The sequence below is a fragment of the Ptychodera flava genome, chromosome 1, assembly GCF_041260155.1.
Source record: "Ptychodera flava strain L36383 chromosome 1, AS_Pfla_20210202, whole genome shotgun sequence".
Classification (NCBI taxonomy): domain Eukaryota; kingdom Metazoa; phylum Hemichordata; class Enteropneusta; family Ptychoderidae; genus Ptychodera; species Ptychodera flava.
This window is the reverse complement of record NC_091928.1, coordinates 43,963,236-43,982,468: the sequence shown is the minus strand read 5'-3', so window position 1 is coordinate 43,982,468 and position 19,233 is coordinate 43,963,236. Positions and strand designations below refer to the sequence as shown.

General features: G+C 38.4%; 1 protein-coding gene across 1 annotated transcript; it reads right to left on the bottom strand.

The window, feature by feature from the left end:
* Positions 1-2,227: 2,227 nt before the first annotated feature.
* On the bottom strand, positions 2,228-17,955 carry LOC139138478 (1,25-dihydroxyvitamin D(3) 24-hydroxylase, mitochondrial-like). The gene is made up of 9 exons (XM_070706871.1): positions 17,499-17,955; positions 14,354-14,553; positions 11,391-11,594; positions 10,667-10,839; positions 7,240-7,406; positions 5,950-6,028; positions 4,761-4,917; positions 4,351-4,394; positions 2,228-3,153 (listed from the first exon to the last, which is right to left on the bottom strand). The coding sequence occupies exons 1-9, from the start codon at positions 17,906-17,908 to the stop codon at positions 3,043-3,045; spliced, it is 1,545 nt and encodes a 514-aa protein (XP_070562972.1). The 5' UTR covers positions 17,909-17,955; the 3' UTR covers positions 2,228-3,042.
* Between the last annotated feature and the right edge of the window lie 1,278 nt (positions 17,956-19,233).

Below are 19,233 nucleotides of genomic sequence, written 5' to 3'. Positions count from 1 at the left end.
GATATTATTCCCCTCATACTTTTCTTCGTTCAGCGAAGAAAAATACGAGTGAGGTAATGGCCGTGTAACCACTTCGACACGAGTATTTTCCAAGCAGAATGAAGAAAAATTAGGGATTAAAATACTTATCACATGCACAATAGCCAAGATTTTGTAATTTTTTGCTAAATAAAAAGTACTTTTACCTACAATTCCGTTTGAAACTTTTGAATTACTTGTGGAATAATATCAATACGCCAAGGGCAAGTGGGTACGTTGTCGACCATTTCTAGCCGTCGGTTGCGTAAGCGAGAGAAACAGCGCATATGTCCGGCGCTTACGTTCGTGCACGGCGAAAATGCCAGATTTACTTTCAGTCTTTACGTAACTCCCACGACGTTATACATAATTTCAAAGATAACCTAGGCCTAGACATTTACCTCAGACAAAGCTACGCTTTTTTCGAGAGCAAAAATCGACGAACTGTAACGTTCGCCTGCTTGCGGCTCCCTGCCCTGTTTGCAATGCTTGAGGAACCCACGGCCATGGGCTGAGTTCGATTGTAGCCCTCGTCACCCGAGTTGCAATTTAACAAATCAACGTCAAATCACGTGCATTTGCCAAAACTTCGTCAGCATAGTCCACGGTTTCTGAATTGAGCCTCTGAAAATGGCGTCAACCACAAACTAGATGCTTTTGAAGGCACTCATGTTGAATTCCAGTATTTGGTTCAATGATTTCTCATTCTTGGTGTCAGCAGTGTTGGATTACCCTTTCGGCGACGTCGCCGCAGTCGAACGTATATAGCCGCACGTAGTTTAAAATCCCGCTGTTCTGTCTGCCAAGACACCTGAACTCAGCACTGCGAATGGCCATGATGACTTTGGAAGCATGACATTATCATATACCAGGTGACGGGTTATATGACCCATACACAGCATCGCGCACAACACACTCAATGTACACCGCGTGTTGAAAACTTGGCGTTAGATATCAAGCCTTTCTGTATTAGTCCACAGTTGCTTGGTGAGTTCGGCGTACAGTATACGGCATCGAAAAATGCAAGTGCCTATGTAAAAATTTACGTTCACAAATACTTGCACCTACACACTGCCTGCATAGGATGATTAGGGACGATGGAGCGCAATCTGATTAAAAGTTGTTACCGAGATTTACGAAGAATAATCCTAGATTGATAATTTGCCATCCCAATCTGATATAATTCTTAAAGGCAGTTCTGGCTATTTCTTCGTTAATTTGAATAAAACGTAAATATGTATGTTAAGCAATAATGCCCTTTTAACAAAACGTATGGTATACGGAAGTGAGATAAGACAGAAAACCTCTACTGTGATTTTCAAACAATATTCTGTTCGCAGCAAGCAAACGTGCTTGATGCAAAATATTATCATAGGGATGCATTGTCTTAAGGTTCCAAGACAAGAAATTGACCTCTTTAATCTAACAATTCTCTGGTTGTTAATAAGCTCAGAACCCCCGTAAATTATACATTTTCTGAACTAATAAATATAAGGGAAGATTTTGGTAACCAGGGTGTCACCATTGTTTACATAACTATCACGTGACAGGTAATTTGCATAACCTTTCAAAAAGCGGTTTTCCCTATGTTTTGTCTTAATACTTCAAAATATCTGACTCACACTTGCTGGAATGCAAGCTGTCACAACACTCTTTAAAAGTGTGTCTCAGATTTTTTAGATCTCGCTTAGGTTTTTTGAGCACAATTTTAAAGAAATTTTAAAGAAATCAACTGGGGTTTAATTCACCGCTCTGGAAGTTTTCTGGCATAAAAATTGTTTAAGAAGATTTAAAACAGCTTGCACTCACACAAATTTCAGCCACATATCTCAAAACATGGAAACAAAACATAGGGAAACCGATTTTTGAAAGGTTATGCAAATTACCTGTCACGTGATAGTTATGTAAACAATGGTGAAACTATTGTAACCAAAATGTTCCCCTATATCTAGGCTTTCCGAAAATATATAATTTACGGGGGTTCTGAGCTTATTAACCACTAGAGAGTTGTTAGCTTAAAAAAGTCAATTTCTTGCCTGTGAACCTTAAGACAATAGATTACTTCGAGACCAGACCTCGGCCATACGCACGTTCACTTTATATTTTGTAAGTTTTAATCAGCAAAGCATTCTAACTATTAGCTCAATATGACTTTCTTGAATTAAGATGTACATTAATATTGAGTACGCAAATTGTGACCAGACCTCTATTGTTTATTGATCATACTTAATTGTTTTCTTTGCATTATTTATTAACAAAAGAGAAAGATACAGAAAAGGGAAAGACAACAGAAACAACTTTTACAAAAGACTCAGAACAAAGGAGAACCAAGTATAGTGCTTATATAAAAAATGGCATTCTAAATCCATGATTCAAAGTATATTACCAGAGTATGCGACTCATATGTTTTTCAGTTTTACTATTTTTGTAAGCAATATTTCTCTCAATTTTTTGTTTTTGTTTCCCCTCCGTTATAAATAAAACGGGCGAATTTTCTTTTCTCGTCTCCTCTTATACAGGATATGTTTTCCTACGATAAAACAGTAGTTTAAAATACAGCTGAATTCAAGGTTTTCAAGAATAATGACCTTGTTGTTTAAGTTGATTAAATCACAGAAAACTCTCTGCCACCTTTCTTCGAATTGGCGCCAAAATATTTTTACAAACAAACTTACAAAACAAATGAAATTTTTTAAATTTTATTTTGGTCACCCTCTATCAGAAGCAGTCCCCTGAAAATTTTCAAGCCGAGAGAGACATTCCGCGTACTGAGAGTAGCCTGGAGAAACGCTGTTTCATATTCTGAATCTTTGAGTCAAACAAGTGTTTGTCATAAAAGACATCATTAAAGTGCCATTAGCCGTAACGCTTCATGTATTTTTGAATGGTTTTTGACCTTTCTGTAAATGTGTGACTTTGTCGTCTCATCGATGCCTATATGTGCAAAGGTCCCTGTAGAAAACAGATTTGGGTTCACCGCTGCCAAGCTTAGGTTCTTTTGAAGGCGGTCTGCAAATCACTGGTTCAAGCGTTTCTATTAATGAACCGCAGATTGAGTGGTCTATCCGGCGCAGTTATAGTAGTCACCTTTGCTTCCACATCACAGGTCGGTTCTAAAGTAAACTGGTCACAAACCTGTAAATGAAAAATATTATAAACTTATGGGCATTGCTTTTATTCCCGACCTATTCCACGAGCGCGCTCTTTACCTGAAGGAAGTTTGAATTTTTCCCACCGTATTCTAGAGTAAGTCAATGTTCCACTCTGAGCTTAAAATATCTCAAATATTCCTGAGAAACTAAGCCCTTCTTCTTCATAGGGTTCACTGCAATCAATGTTCTCGAACTGTCCACTGTAAAGTTCAGAACTCCTTACATCCTATTATGACAAAAGAATAATTATGTAATACTTATGTAATTAAGAGCATGGCCAATTGCTAGGGTGCCCTCTTGTGACAGCCTACTGTTTTCTATTAATTCCATTGTTCATGGTGTCCGGTTTCTTATTCAAAATGATTATTTTAATTGCTTGTAAATTGGTGCATTGGTTTAGGCTCAGGTTTGTTGTGATTTCTGACAGGAGGTTTATGGTTCTGTATACGTTTGTACAGAGTATCACCTGTTTCTCCTGTATAGACTATTTTTCACACAAGCCGCATGAAATGGCGTACAAAAGGTCAGTGGAATTGCAGTTGATGTCGCGGTTTATACTGTAACATGACTTTTCTTGTCCTTTTAATATGCTGGTTTCTTCCATATATTGGCAGATGGCGCACTTCTTGCTGCCACATAGTGCTGATCGTGGATTTATCCTAGGTATTGTTTTCCTCGCCCGGTTGTCAGTCACGGTCTTGATGCATTGTTCCTCCCTCTTCTCCAGGCTACTATTGGTGGTTGTGAAAAAGCTTTTTTTACATTGTTTTACATTTAGTAGTCTGTCTTCTTTGTCAATGTTGTTGATTTGTTTCCGTACATTTACAGGCAAATAAGATCATCATTTTGCACCAAGAAACCGGACACCATAAACAGTGGAATCAACAGAAAACGTGTGCTGTCACTAGAGGGTATCCTGGCAATTGGCCATGCACGAAATACAAAGCTATTACATAATTATTCTTTTATCCTTCAATGATGTAAGGAGTTCTGACTTTCACAATTGACATAATTGACAATTGATTGAGATAATTGATTGCAATGGGCCAATGAAGAAAAAGGACAAATAATTATCTCTTCGAAATATTTAAGATATTGAAAGCTCAGAGAGAAACGTTGATGTCCACTTTATTATTCAAAATATAATCATTTTGTGATGCCAGTTAAAATTCAAACTTACTCTTATTGTAGCTAGATGGATCTCCAATTCAGCTAGTCGTTTACCTGTAAAAGGGAAAAGGTTCTGGTTGGCTTCGTGACACAATCGAAGATCGATTCCGGACTTGAGAAACGGTTTTTTGTCACATTGATGGAATACAATGATTCAATACAAACACTGAACTGACAAAGTTTGGAACAACAATGAAAGTATTCCATCAGAAAGAAAGAAAGCAATCTCTCTCTCTCTCTCTCTCTCTCTCTCTCTCTCTCTCTCTCTCTCTCTCTCTCTCTCTCTCTCTCTCTCTCTCTCTCTGTTTTGGCGTCTCGAGCGTGTACGTGACTGTGCATGTAAGCACTGTGTTTGTGTACGTGTGTTTACACGACATGAGTGCATATTCGGAAAAAGAAAGGGGCAAGAAATAAGCTCACCAATACACATCCTTGGTCCATATCCAAATGGTAGAGCTTTAAACCCGTAGAACTGTTCATTTTCCTTTCGAATCCATCTCTCAGGGCGGAATTCTAGTGGATCTGGGAAGTTTGCCGGATCCTGACCAATTAACCAAACATTGCTTCCAATGACAGTCTGAAAATATTTTTTAAAAAGTAGGTAAAGAAAACCATGTCACTTGTTCTAATATATCAGCTTACTTGACTAACTTAGACGAATTGAACATGGCTGTATTTGGACTGATATTAAAGGTACAGTCACCTGTAATCTAAAATATGCCCATATATGGTCAAAGAGGCGTTCCTTGGTATTCAAAATGCCATGTGAGGGTTCTGTTTTTATAAAGCGGCCACCCGCTTAAAGTCTGTGATTGATTAGATTTTCTCTTTCCATGGTAACTGATGCAAAATTGGAACAGGTGACAGTAATGCACTGTCGCTCAAGACATAAGCACTTAGGATAATATTCAAATTATAACTGCTATTAAAGTGCCAATTGTGGCATTTTTTAAAAGATATGTCTAGAAAACAATAGTTTTTTTCCTTTTTTCTTCTGCCCCTCAAGGAGAATTGAATTACAAACTATCCGCCTGGCGAACACACTTCATTCTGAAAGATATACCAGTTTACTATTCGCGAATGAACTCTAGTCCAGAAAATTCATTTGTCGACAACAATATCGAGCCGACCGAACATATCCGCATGATATCCACGTGTACAGGGAATGATATCATAATTTTATAGCTTTAACTGTATTCATATGTACGATTGTATATGAGAGGTATGTTTAAGGATACAGGCGGAGAAGGGACAACGTCCAGGAGTATGTAAAATCTACACATAAGAAATAAACAGTGTTATATTTCAGCAAATACTCTATTTCTGTGTCCTGACTATATGGCTGGCTACTCCTCATTTGAAGGCAGTAAAGTGTAATACGGACTGTAATGACAAGTTGAACGAAAGGGTTTTTGCAACGATTTTAAGAGTCAAACAAAAAATGTATCTTACAAATAGAACAAAAACGACGTGAAGTACATAAAATTGAAATAATGAAATTCTGATTGGTAGAAAGAAAGAAGTAAAATATGTTTTGTTTGATATTTTGTCAGGCAATTAGATACGAAGAGTCGTTGAAATACTACATAGTCCCATTAGATCTACTCACTTTGGCGGGAATTCTATAACCTCTGATAATAACATCCCTGTCCAGAATACGACCGATCTGGGTAACGGGAGGATACACTCTGGCAAAAAAAGCACAAAGACAATAACGTTTTGTTTTCACATTAAGGTAGAACGCACCTCGGGGACAGACATTCGGACTCTCAAACTTTTACAATTCTCTTCTGATATACCACATGTGGGGGTTCATTTTAAAGCTCTTGGTGAAAGAAAACTTTTCCATGGCTTAGTTTTTCGAAATTCGAAAATTTTTATTTTTCTCCATAGAGTTAACACAGGGATGGCGGCCATTTTGAATTTCTAATATCGGTAAATCTTGGGTAATTTGTTTCTCTAGTACCAAAATTTGCATGGTGACCCCCTATTTTTATTCTTGATTTTGAAAGAGAATAATTGAAAGATTCCTTGAGGAAAGTTAGAGCAAAAGTTTAAGTCTTTCACTTTCGAGGTGCATACCACCTTAAGTTAACAATTGTCATCAAATAAAAAGCTTACAACATGCTGATTAAGATACATGGTAGAAGAGCATGGCAATTTGACTGTAGTAATCATATTCTCTACAACAACGAAGATAATACTTCGTGGATCAACTCTGATTGCTCTGAAGATGCTTGTCAACACCACAGTGTGCATGTGACTAATAATGCATGGATATTTCCCCCTCACTTTTTAAATTGGGTAAACCGTGACATAGAAAGTATTAAAAGGTAAAATTATGCTCATTTATTCCCTTATTCGTTGTGTTCAGGTACCAACATGACGTTTTTAAATTACTGTAACCAATGTTTTTGTTTTACAAAAGTCTTATGAATCACATTTTTGTAGGTTGTGTGTGTGGGTATACGATTTCTGTTATAGGGTGAACAGGACTCCTCAGGAGTGTGAAAAAATTCTTTAGCAAGAGACCCCTTCCTAATTACTAGCTTTGTAGACTCTCTCAAGAACAAAACTTTCCCAGCTTGCCCCGACAATACTAAGTCCGATTCAACAGCACATCATAAATAGGAACAGAATATCAAGCGTGGGGAGGTGGACGGGAGTAGATTTATCTCAAAGGTAAGTATTATTCACAGATCTGAAGTTAAAACACTCGGGGAGATTTTATTCAATTTTTGTTACACAACACTGTGCCTTAGAGACTAAACACTATCAATACTTAAAGTGTTCACCAACATAGTTTTGGCAAAAACTAATTGTGACCCATATTTAGTGATTGAAGACCCATTTTAGGGCTTTCGGGGATGATCAAGCTGAGGAATGGATCAACTTTCACCTCATAGTCTCTCTGAGCACTGCTTTCAAGTACGGCATCCGGTTGACATGTTCGTGTGTTGGCGATTCTCCCGTTGGAACGACTCGCTTGATTTCCTCGTATAAAGATTCCTGTACGTGTGGATGCTTTGCTAAACAGTACAGGACCCACAGGAATGTATTTGAAGTCTGCAATGCATATAAACAGAGTCCTCTAATTACTTCAGGGCTATTTTGACTTGTAAAGCATTCAGCTTAGACAAATAGACCCGTTTCATAAGTAAAATCTCTATACTTAAGGTACATAGTAAAGTAGCCATAGAACCATGACACTATATCTTACACTAAAGGCCAAGCTGCAAAATCGAGTGGTTTCGGTTGCCAAGGCTATCCTTCCCTTACATGAGAGAAAATGCCGAGAGAGTTTGACCGGTTGACCTCGCTGTTAATTTTATGCAGGAAATTACAATAACAATGCTTGGTCGAATGACGCAGTGCCTTGAGGGTGGGATCACCAGTGGTATATGGGGAGGAGTACCTTCCCGATGGTGATAAGTGGTGCAGATTACCGTCGCCTAGGTGACTGGCGTATACGCGTGCCAAAAGACACCTATGGTTGATTTCCTGTTGACCAGTCGGATGGCAGAGTTGCAAATACCTGGACTGAACCATTTGGTTTTTTGTGGGTGTCGGTGGTACTTTGACAATATAAGTAAAAATGCACATATATTGAGTTTATTGTCTTGTTTATGAGCGGCCAGTATTTCCAACAGCATAAATTATGTGCATTTGCCCTTGAAGGAATAAATAATTTTTCGAATAAAACATCGCGAATGTAACTACATTCCTTAAGCTCGACGTACACTTAAGTGCCCCAAAACAAGAACCATGAAATCGCCCGACTTTCGATTGAAGAGATGAGTTTTGCCAAACCGCGTATACAGAAAAAGTGGCAGATGACTTTATTTTTAGAATCATAGACAGTATAGCGAGATGTAAAAAATGTGAAACAGGCTCCCCACCTAACTATCCTAAATGTTTTTGTGTCGAGTTTGTGTTTGATTCGTTTCGAAAATGTGTTCCTACATTCTTATCCGATTTTTTGTGTTAATGAAATGTTTGTTTCGCTTTGGATATTTATAGAGAAGTTTGGATTAGTGTGTACGGTAATGTTTTGTTTGTGTGGGGAAAGCTTATGGCGAGACGCAGCCGGACCTATGTTGTTACAAAAGTTGATAGAGTCGCCCTTTGACGCTTGCGTTTCGAAACCCGAGTGTGGTTTCTCATCAGTCGCAGTGTAGATTCTTTCCTTAGTTTTGTGTTTGTGAAAATTTATTTAATGCATTTTAGTGGTCTTGCTTTCCGATTAGCGAGGCAAGTATATTAATTTTGGTCACGTTGTGAGTCCGTTTGGTGGTTCGGTTTGTTTGTTCTATATTTCTTTACTTCGGTAAATTTTGTTTTGACTGGTGTGTCTTTTAGATTTTTGCGGAGTTTGTGAATTTTTAGGCAATAAGTACCACTGCGGGGTACGGATTTTATGTTTATTGGATCAAGATACTTACAAGTATCCTGGTTGATGTGCTTGTTCTCGTACATTTTAATTAATAGTTCATTTACTTTGTTTACTGTTTGTTCTGGCTTGTTGTGTATAATACTGAGTGTTACGTAATTGCCTTTCGCATTCGAGTACGTAATCGTTTGTGTTGACAATAACGAAAAACCGACCCTTGTCGAAGGGTTATTTTCCCAAAATTTGTCCAATGTTTGCAAGCTGGTTTATCGCGATTCTTTTGGCACGCGACATGTTTTGTTTCCTTGTTTGAAAGGGTATCTCTAGAAGTGCGAGTTTAGCAGCTTCAGATAGCTTTCAAGTTTTTGTTTTTTTGTTGTTCGTGGAGTCCAATTTGACTTTTCTTTGAATTGGTGTTGTTGCGATTGTTTGTGTCTCACGATGTAGCGTAGTCACATTATACGACTTATTTGTTGAAATCCTGAGGTGGTTTTATTCTGTTTGGTTTTGTTGGTGTCCGAATGAATTTTAAGGCTTTTGCCTAGTACTATTTTTCGGAGTTTCATAGTTTGAGCGATGATAGGTTGTTGTTGAATTTCATGTTGTTGTCGGCTTTTCTTTGGAAATAGCTGATTTATTTCCACGGCCATGTTTTCTGTTACGTTACTGTGATTGTTTGTTTTGTATTTAATGTTGTGTTTCAGTTGTTTGTTATGTGTATAATTTTTGTTATTTCTTTTAAGTGTTTGTGTGTTCTATGTCATCTTATCGTATTTTTTGGTAGTTCCCTTTTTGGAGTATTTGGTGGCCCTGAAAAGGGCCGCTTGGTATGGTTTTTGTTAGGGCTTGGCGCGTTTGTTTTGGCGATAAGCCTAGCTTTTTATGCTTCTTTTCGCCGATTCGATGTGCTTGGTGAGTAGGTGTTTGCCGCCTTCTTGTCACTGTGTGTGCTTACATGGACAGTCTGCATAGCCCTTGAATGTGGTCTCGATTTTGATCAAACTTACAATTTAGGAGTATATATCAAAACTGATAAATGATTTATGTGGTTACTGTAGCTATAGATAGGCTACATTCAGGACGGGCAGCGACGGGCAGTAATTAGTAGGCAAAACAGGTGGTTTTCACCGTGGGCAGAACTCGGTGCAATGATACTGAACATTAATAGTAAGCCTGTCACCTTGAAGGTAATGCTGTAGGTGAAACAAGGACACACGATGGTACAAACAACACCACAAGTGAAAAGTACACACAGAAATACACGCGTTCCTACGTTGTGCCCACCCGGGCCACGCGATTAAAATATGACTGATACTGCTGGATAGTGTTAATTGGGTCGGTAAACAGTCAATTAATAGTTTAATTGACTACCTGGGTGATTGGCAGGTCGTGTCCAACGACGCATATGCAAAGCAGGCCAAAAGACAAAAGCCCCCAAAGTTATTGACAGCTGGCCAGGGGTCACCATGAATAGGTAATGAAGCTTCACTACGCAGAAACTGCGTAGTCAAGCCCTTCTTAACCGGTCAAACTCTCTCGGCATTTTCCGGCATGCCCGCTGATTCTAAACTTACTGAAGCCATACATAATGGAAGATGCAAAAAAGCCGTGAAATTATGTAAGAATTACATGTCTGCCTAAACTTCGGTGAGACCTTTGACATATTTGATTCAGCTGTGCACACTATACACAAACATGTAAATGGCAGCAAGCGATTTTCAAAACAAAGGGAATAGCAAGTGCGATTTACGCACCCAGTGCACCTTCCATTTTACTGGCCTTACTGTCCCCTTAGGACTAGTACCTCATCTCTTCATCTATATTTGTTAAGCTACTTATTGTTTATATATAAATCATAATAACATTGAACGGTCGTATATCACTAATAGTTTAAAATGGTATAATTTGAAATTTAAATGAATCAATTGAGCAATACCGTGTCCACAGCTGCAGCGAGTAACTCCGTTGCATTGGCGTAAATTTCATCGATCTCAAGCGTTCCCTTGATGAACAAGTACGTAATGAAATCAGTTCCTTCCACATCGATGTCTTCTCCAGAGGTCAGCCTTTTAGTGACGTCATTCACCCTCTCGTCAATTAATGTTTTAGCTATTACAGTCAAATTTCATGAGACAGTAAATTGTTAATATACACGTAATATTCTTACATACATGTATCCTCGCTAATCCACTAAGAATTGAAGAAGATCAGAAAAATGTACAGCAGACTCTCTGCCTGACAAGTTGTTTATATTTGTTCTCTCCACACTCATTCTTCATAGCCATAATTATGAAATGTTTATGTACTACATCTGAATATTCGAATACTTATTTGCATAATTATATGGTAATCATGAGTACTTAGATAGGTGTAGATGACTGTTGTCGAAAAAATATCCATACATGTATGTTATGTGTCCTGTCAAACCGGTCAAGGGTCGTCAAATCTGTTTACATAACAGGCATGCTGACATAATGATATAAATTCAATGGAATATTTGCATTCTTTCTGATTTTGTAACAATTCAAAAATTGTACGATTGATACGATTTGAACTACTTCAAGAAACTGCATGGAATGAAAAGACAAAACGGTTTTAATTTTGATAAATCTGATTGATTTGAAATGACTGTGATTGATTTTGACACAAATCTACATTACCTAATGCAAAGATGGTATCCCATGCTCTGAGTTGTTTCCTCCAAGGTTTACTGTTGAACCTTTTATGAAGATGAACCGGGAATATGAACAACCACATCAAGGATTCAAACATATCATGTACAGCCTGGATGAACTCTTGTGCCTCTGGGTGTGGTTTGTCGTCAAGGAGATTCAATTTCTTGTTCAAAATAACGGAACAGGCCGCTGTAAAATAGGAATGGAGAATAAGATTTTACAGTTACAGAAACATCTGTATAGAATCTTGTATTTTCTGCTAAAAAGACAAGCCTATGAGTTTCCACGTCAATGCAACACTATTTTCGATATTTTCCGACATTTTAATATAGTGGTGAATATCAAGTGAGTCAGTCCAATCACAGTCCATATGTGAAATTTGCAGCGGGTACTTGTAGACACAGACAAATAGAAAGACAGACTAGCAACGCGGCATGCCTTTTGTTGCATGGTCGTCTCGGTAGACTATGGCCTTTTCATATTAAAATGAGCTTCACAGGTGTTAGATTTTTTGGAGACTTTGTTCGTGGTTGATAATTGCACGAGATTATGCGAAAAGTAAGACGAGAAGGCATCGTGTTGCCAGTCGCGTAGCAACCATACTTACTTTGTGAGCTCTCAGGGCAGAAACACTGCTTCACGCCAATCAAAACATAACATGCCAGCAGTTTCATAAACACGTCCTTCCATGACCAACTTTTAAAAGACGATATGACTAACCGTAAACCATTGAGTAAAACCAGACAGTATCGATAAAAGACTTTCAAATTTTGGTTAAATGACACTCATTATTTATTCAGAAAAATGTGAGAGGAATTTTTAAAATGGTAAAACTCACTTTCCCGAAGCTCAAAAATTTCCCGTTTTTCGCCCGCACGCCAATTCCGCTCAGCACCACACGATAACAACAACACCAATTTTGCCAAACATACTTTCACTTAAAAATTGGCGAAAATCAGGAAATTACCGAAGGATGCATGGTCGGCACTCTTCGAAAAAGAGAGGCGAGAGCTACCTGAGGAGAGACTAACATGGAGGGCTTACATAAGCGCTTCACACCTTGAACAATTCCCGTTGCTAGTCTGTCTTTCTATTTGTCTTAGTTGTAGATAATGGATACATGAGGTGTGAAAAATAGTTGAAAAGACACAACTGCTACTATACAAAAGATGTTTATTCTTCCTAACGTTTCGGACGTGCACGGACGACCTTCATCAGAGGCTATACAGACACAATGGAAAAAAGGGAGACGAAAATTACATTTTGTTCTACTTGGTCAATGAATAGGAGAACAAATACGCAGATATTTAGCGTATATTAGGCAATGCAGAAATGGTTTGGTATCATGTAAAATCTATAGTAGAAATGTGACTACTGTAAAGAAGGTACAAACAAAAAATGAAATAGCTGAAAAAGGCAATGAAGTTGTGTAGGAAAATCAAAGAATGCAATATATTGACAGGTGGATACTGTAATTCCTGAAAGAAACCAGAAAGGAACTTACAAGTATGTGGAACACTACTGTTCGGTTTGAGCCGTGACAGTGAACAAAGAAAAAAGAAAAACGGGCTCCTTAGGTTTCATATGAATGGTGGGGCCTCTTAAGAAGGGTCGACGTTAACTACCAGTCTATTTTGTTAATTCCAAGAGGATGGATGGTGCCCAGATTATAGATATATTGTATTTCCATTTGTTTTCTGATTTTTGTTTGTGTTGATGATATTTTGCAGGTTCCAAACATTGTGAAATTGTTAATATTATGGTCCTTCATATTAAAGTGTTCGCTTACGAGCGTGTCGTTTTTGTTTTGATGTTATATACATATGTTTTACTATAACCCAAACGGGATTCGTATGTCCATGTTTTAAGTTTCCTGCCGGTTTCTCCGATATATACAAGCTTATCCCATTGTGAACAGTTGATGCCGTATATGATATTGCTGGTGTTGCAAGTTATATTGCCAATGAAAGGGTGAAGTGAACCAATTTTATTGTCGTTGACTCTGTCTGTGTTGAGGATGAATTTACACTGGTTGCAGTGGCCGCATCTATTGCATGATCATGGGCTTTGCACGCATCACGTCTGGGTTGTAACAATTGTGATCTTGATTTGAGTCTAGCGAAAACCAACTACCGAGGACAGAATATCACTTGAAATTACTTTCAACCCCAAACTACCAAACATACCTGCGATTATCAACAGATACTGAGACATAATCCAGGCAACTCAAGACACAAGAGACATTTTCTGCAAACCGCCCATAGTTTCATACAGACAACCTAGCAATCTCTCAAAATTTCTCGTCAGAGCCAGAGTTAACAACAACCAGAAAAACACAAAACTCAGCCCAGGATCATACAATAGATGCGGCCACTACAACCAGTGTAAATTCATCATCAACATAAACAAAAATGAGAAAACAAATGGAAATACAATATATCTATAATCTGGGCACCATTTATCCTCTAGGAATTACAAAAAAGACTGGTAGCTAACATCGACCACTGTTAAGAGGCCCAACCATTCATCTGAAACCTATAGGGAGCCCATTTTTCTTTTTTCTTTGTTCACTGTCACGGCTCAAAGCAAACAGAAGTGTTCATGTATTTTAATATGTTCAGTCATCCTTGTAGTGTACATACAATGTTCTGTTATAAGGTCATATTCAAGATGGTGAATGAAATACAAGTAGCTTGCTGCAGCCTATCGCGTGTCCTTATCATTTAGATCATCTACATAGCTATTTGACTCTGGTAAACGAAAGTCTGTTTATTCATGGAGAGATACCTACACATATACATTTACTGTCTACCATCTAGCTTATCCAACCGGAACTAAGATGGCAGAGGTCATACAGGGATCATGAAAGTGGCTTATTGCTTTTTCCCATGGTTCATAATTGATCATAGCGAAAGCGATATGAATCTTTGCTTGAGAAATGTACTTACAATCAAGTGACCATTTGAAGACTGTATTTTCTATTTCAGGCACGATGTTGTCTTTGCCATAGTTACTTCTGCCCCTTACGAGTGAATTGACCAGGTCCGTGATGACGTCATTGACAGTGTCACTGTATGTGGCAACTTCACGCGGTCTCATCATCCGTTTGCTTAGTGCAGCTCTGTTGCGATGCCAGTCCGCTCCTTCGCTGATAAAAATTGATCAGAAAAAAGACATCCAAAGTTTATCATGCGAACACGGTTGAAGTCTTTCTCAGGCTGAACAAAATATCAGGTTTGATTCTCATCTCAGGTCTCTCACAAAATGACACCATCACAAGGGATTTAAACTGTATTTTATGGTTTCTCCTTTGTTCAAGGATTAAGCAACCGACATATCAGCAGCAACGCGGAGACGTTTAAAGGGAGGCCGTCCTCGGAACTGCGCGTGTGCGAATTTCTTGTTTACAATGTATTCCATGCATGATATCCGGATGCATCACGTCAACATAGCTGCAACATTTAAAGTTTCTTATTTTCTTCCTTGTTAGCAAACATGTTTTAACTTTCATCAATCGCTAATTTGACTATGGATATACGGCTTACCAAACTGCTGACAACATTTCTATAACTACTACAAACTATTTTATCAGATACCCTCCGTCAAACGTCTGCGCACAGAACTGCACCAGACATGTTTATTTATCTTTGTACAGGCCCTACAAGCTTAATAAATATTTTGCCATATGATAGTCGGGCGGATTTCAAAGTTTTTTGATCAGATAGGTTTAAAAATTTTAATTGTATTGAGGGGGATCTCAAGAAAAGTAAGATTTCTCTCGTGATTCTCCAGCCCCCGCCAGTATGTATGAATGCTGCCTTAAAGTTGCTATTACAGAGGTCTTGATTCAGAACAGCATTGCACACCTTCCATTGACAACTAGAAGGTTTGTATTCGTGTACCGTACATTTTAAGTGGCCATTCTTTGTAACGCTATTTGTCTACTGAACAGTGGAAACCACTGTGTAATGAGTAATTCTCTGAATGAAACAATTAAACGATACACAACTATCCCTACAATCGTTGCACGGTAGTCCATGCAGTCTTGAAATGTGCAACACCAAGTTACAGTGCAGTTACCAATGATTTTGACGATGAGATACAGCTGGATATTGATACACTACCTAATTAGGTTTGTCAGTTTGCTCTTGAATTTACCCTTTTAGTGGTAAACTTTTACAACTTTGCGCCAACATCAGACAGACTAAAACAGCAGGTGACGCAGCAAGATGTCTGTAAACTAATTTACTATGTAGTATGTTTATATCTTTACAGCAGCTATCAGTTTCAATGGTGACACACACAGAGACTGGTTGCCAAGTTTTACAAGCAGTTCAAATTCACGGAGAGGTGGTAAAAGAACAACGTTACTGCAAATTTAGACTCAGAGGACAGTGTTCTTTGTAGTTGAATATCAATAAAGTTCATGACTTCAAAAATGATAGAGTGATGTGTAAAATGAACAAACTTTACTTTGGTTTTTTGAATGACACCACATTTCTCAATGAGCTGACATCGGGGCCTACTTCAGTATGAAGTGAACTTGGGGGTTTCAGGCTATTTCGTGAACGTCATTTGTTTTCTATATTGACAAGATTGTAGCGACAAGCGATAAAAACATTGCAACATTGTAAGAGTGTTTATCATTTCTATTTGATCCGACGTTTTTATTAAACACAAAAAAATCTAAAACTAACAACCCAAGGTCTTTGTGTCAGCAACTTTCTAGCCTAAAAAAACTCAGAGAACAGTTTTCTATATTGACAAGATTGTAGCGATAAAAACCTTGCAACATTGTAAGAGTGTTTCTCATTTCTATTTGATCCGACGTTTTCATTAAACAGAAAAAAAAAATATATAAAACTAACAACCCAAGGGCTTTGGGTCAGCAACTTTCTAGTCTAAACAAACTCAGACAAGTGTTTTGTCGAACGAAGAAATAATTCAAAACTAAGTAAAACATTTCTCTTCAACTCAAATCTAACCAAAATCTAAAAGTAGTACAAAATGGATCACACAAAAAAGTAGTAAATTTTGCAATGGGACGTGTACATCATTTTTCAAATTTTACTTGAAGTAGACGACCTGAATGGGTTATATTTAATTGTCACTAGTACTATAATCGCTGGTAGTGGCAATAGTTGCTAAATCTAGCAATGTTATATTTTCATTTGGCCTATTCCAAGGTACATTTGGTTGCTGAGACGTGGACATAGTTTCGGTATGCGTAGCTGATGTAGACACAGGTATAGGTTGCGTCAGGACATCCTGAGTTGGAGAGGGAGGGAAGGGTTTCTTCGGTACATACCCCATGAACCAGTAAATTCTGCCGTATCTCACGCCTATAAATGCTTGGTTTTACACTTTTGTAGTATTCAATATGCTCCAGAACATTTGCAGTCAGTTTTTTTACCGATGTTCCCAGATGATTTGCCTGGCAGGAAACTGCCAGTTTTCAAGTACCGCAAAACAATGTTGTTGGCCGTTTGCTTTGAAATACCACCACAACGTTTACCAATTTCTGAAAATGACAGACTGTTTAAATACAACTGAACAATCTTCTCTCTCACTTCAGCTGGTGTCGTCCGGGAGCCATCCATGTTGCGTTTTTTGTCTGGTTCAACGTCTGTTTGTACAAATGTACAGATCATTACGCTTGTGAAACTGATAGCTGCTAATTACGTGTCAGCGTATGTATACAAAGCCCCACCATGGCTGGCAATACCAGAACATCTCGTTGTCTGAGTTTTATATTAGTTGCCTGACTCAAAGCCCTGAAAGGAGTTAGGTAATGAGCAATAATCAGAGTTCAGGCAGGTATAGGTCATTTTATTGAATTACGCTCACTTTGGTTTATTTTGCCGTTCAAAGTTCCGATACATGTTGTGTCGTCGTAATAGACCCACTTTCGATGGCAGTTGGCCCGCAGCTATCCGTGGCGGGGTTGACCTTTGACCCGCATAGCGATCCCCGCTACCCCGCCAACAGATAGCTGCGTTTCCACAGCTATAACTGAACGCTCCCTTGAGCACATCGACCTACCCTATTTAAAATCCTCTGACATTCACATGCACGTTTGGACTGTGTACTTACTGAAGTAGGACACCAAGGCCGAGGTTTCGCTCCTGCCTGTGAATTAACCATGGGTCGATCTGTACCCTTCTCGGATATTTTCCCTCATTTCTCAACACGAATTCGAAATCTTTTGGATCTGTTAAGGTCACTAAATTATTCGAGCCAAGCTTCTGCTTCCAAATCGGACCGTAATCTCGCTTGAATTGGTGAATCAGCTTCCAAGGTTTCTGCAATTGTCCGCTTAATACAGCTTTCATAACTTCTAGCATACCGGGTCCTGGTATTTCGTCAAAGGATTTCACATCTTTGCTGTCGATACCGTCGGCTTCCTTAACGAGGTTGGTGGTGGAGCGGAGTCGTATGTTCCCGATAGTGACGCATTTCGGTCGGTTGAGGTAGCGCACTGTTGACGCTCGAAAGAACGCCATGATAACCGACACCCTCGTCTTCTATTAAACAGTTCGTTGACCCTTGTGACCTGGTATTTAAGCAATAACCTCCGCTGAGGGCGGGTATGCAACTCGATATAGCACAATTCGATATATAGCACAATTCACCATTTAAAAAAATTCACGATATATATGAGCAACAAGCGAGTGCATATATTGAGTGAATTGTACTATATCGAGTGGTTTATCAGTCCTCAGCTGGAGGTTATTACTATGGCTAATTATAATCAGCGAAATAGCAAAATGAAAAAATAAAGAAAAATAGAGAAATAGAAAAAAAGAGAAAATTCATACATAAATAAATAAATAAAGAAACTGAAATATCTAGCAGAGACAAACCCTTTGTGTGCCGTAATTTTTTCCCACCAAAATTTTAGTACAACATTTTACCAGTTTTTGGAGATTTTCCTGGATAATTTTAGACCAAATAGACATCATATTTATTTCCTACAGTTTTCATCAAAATTTGGCAAAATCTGAAAAGAATTGCTAGAGTGTATTTTTATAAGAGTGATAAAAATTGACTTTGGGGCTTAAAGAGTTAGACGGACTGTCGATTAGATGTGTTACTCGAAGCACTCGTGCTCTATTGTCCTACTTAAATTTGTAAATCTCAAATGTCCCATAGACCTGGTAATATATTACCTTGAATGAAAAAGATTATTGGACCAGTTTAATGTCATATTACAGCGCCCCCTATATGGCTAAGGGATTGGACAGAAATCACAGGGCGGGAGTGTTGGTGTTTTGCAAAATGGCGCTGTGAAGGGTTATTCATGATGTACCTATTAATTCACATGATTCAGGTCGCATTCATATGTAAATATTTTATTGTGTTGAAGTTTCAGAGTTGTACAAGCCTGTTGTATTGTAGAGAGTTACGTGTGTCTATCATTGCAAAATTAAAATTCTCTGACGAGGTGAGTTTGGTTGGGCCGTGAACACATGCTTGATGTGCCTCGTCTCAACTCCAGCAGAATCTCGCACAGTGCACGCAGTTGCCCTTACACAGTGATTTGTATAGGTTGTCGATAAATTTGCCGCTTTGGAGATAGCTCTCATCATGGAGCCCAATGTATTTTCGCCAAGAAGTGAATATTTTTTACCCATATTTTGTCTTCCGGCTTTACATCGACACAAGGCCTCTGAAATAACGCATTTCCCCCGGATTTAACTGGGACACATATTTTGCTAATTATGCGACGGGACCGCCGGTGGCGAACATTTTGTGGGACATGTCGCATAGGTACGTTGCGGTTAAACTGTGGAAAGTTGCTACAACTGTTGCCTTGATATTGCTCAAG

Coding starts and splice junctions, on each gene's coding strand:
- LOC139138478 (XM_070706871.1), bottom strand. CDS start 17,908: ATGGCGTTCTTTCGAGCGTCAACAGTGCGCTACCTCAACCGACCGAAA. Junction 11,595..14,353: donor CTTCAAATGGTCACTTGATT/GTAAGTACATTT, acceptor CCTATTTTACAG/CGGCCTGTTCCGTTATTTTG. Junction 4,395..4,760: donor TGGACCAAGGATGTGTATTG/GTGAGCTTATTT, acceptor TCCCTTTTACAG/GTAAACGACTAGCTGAATTG.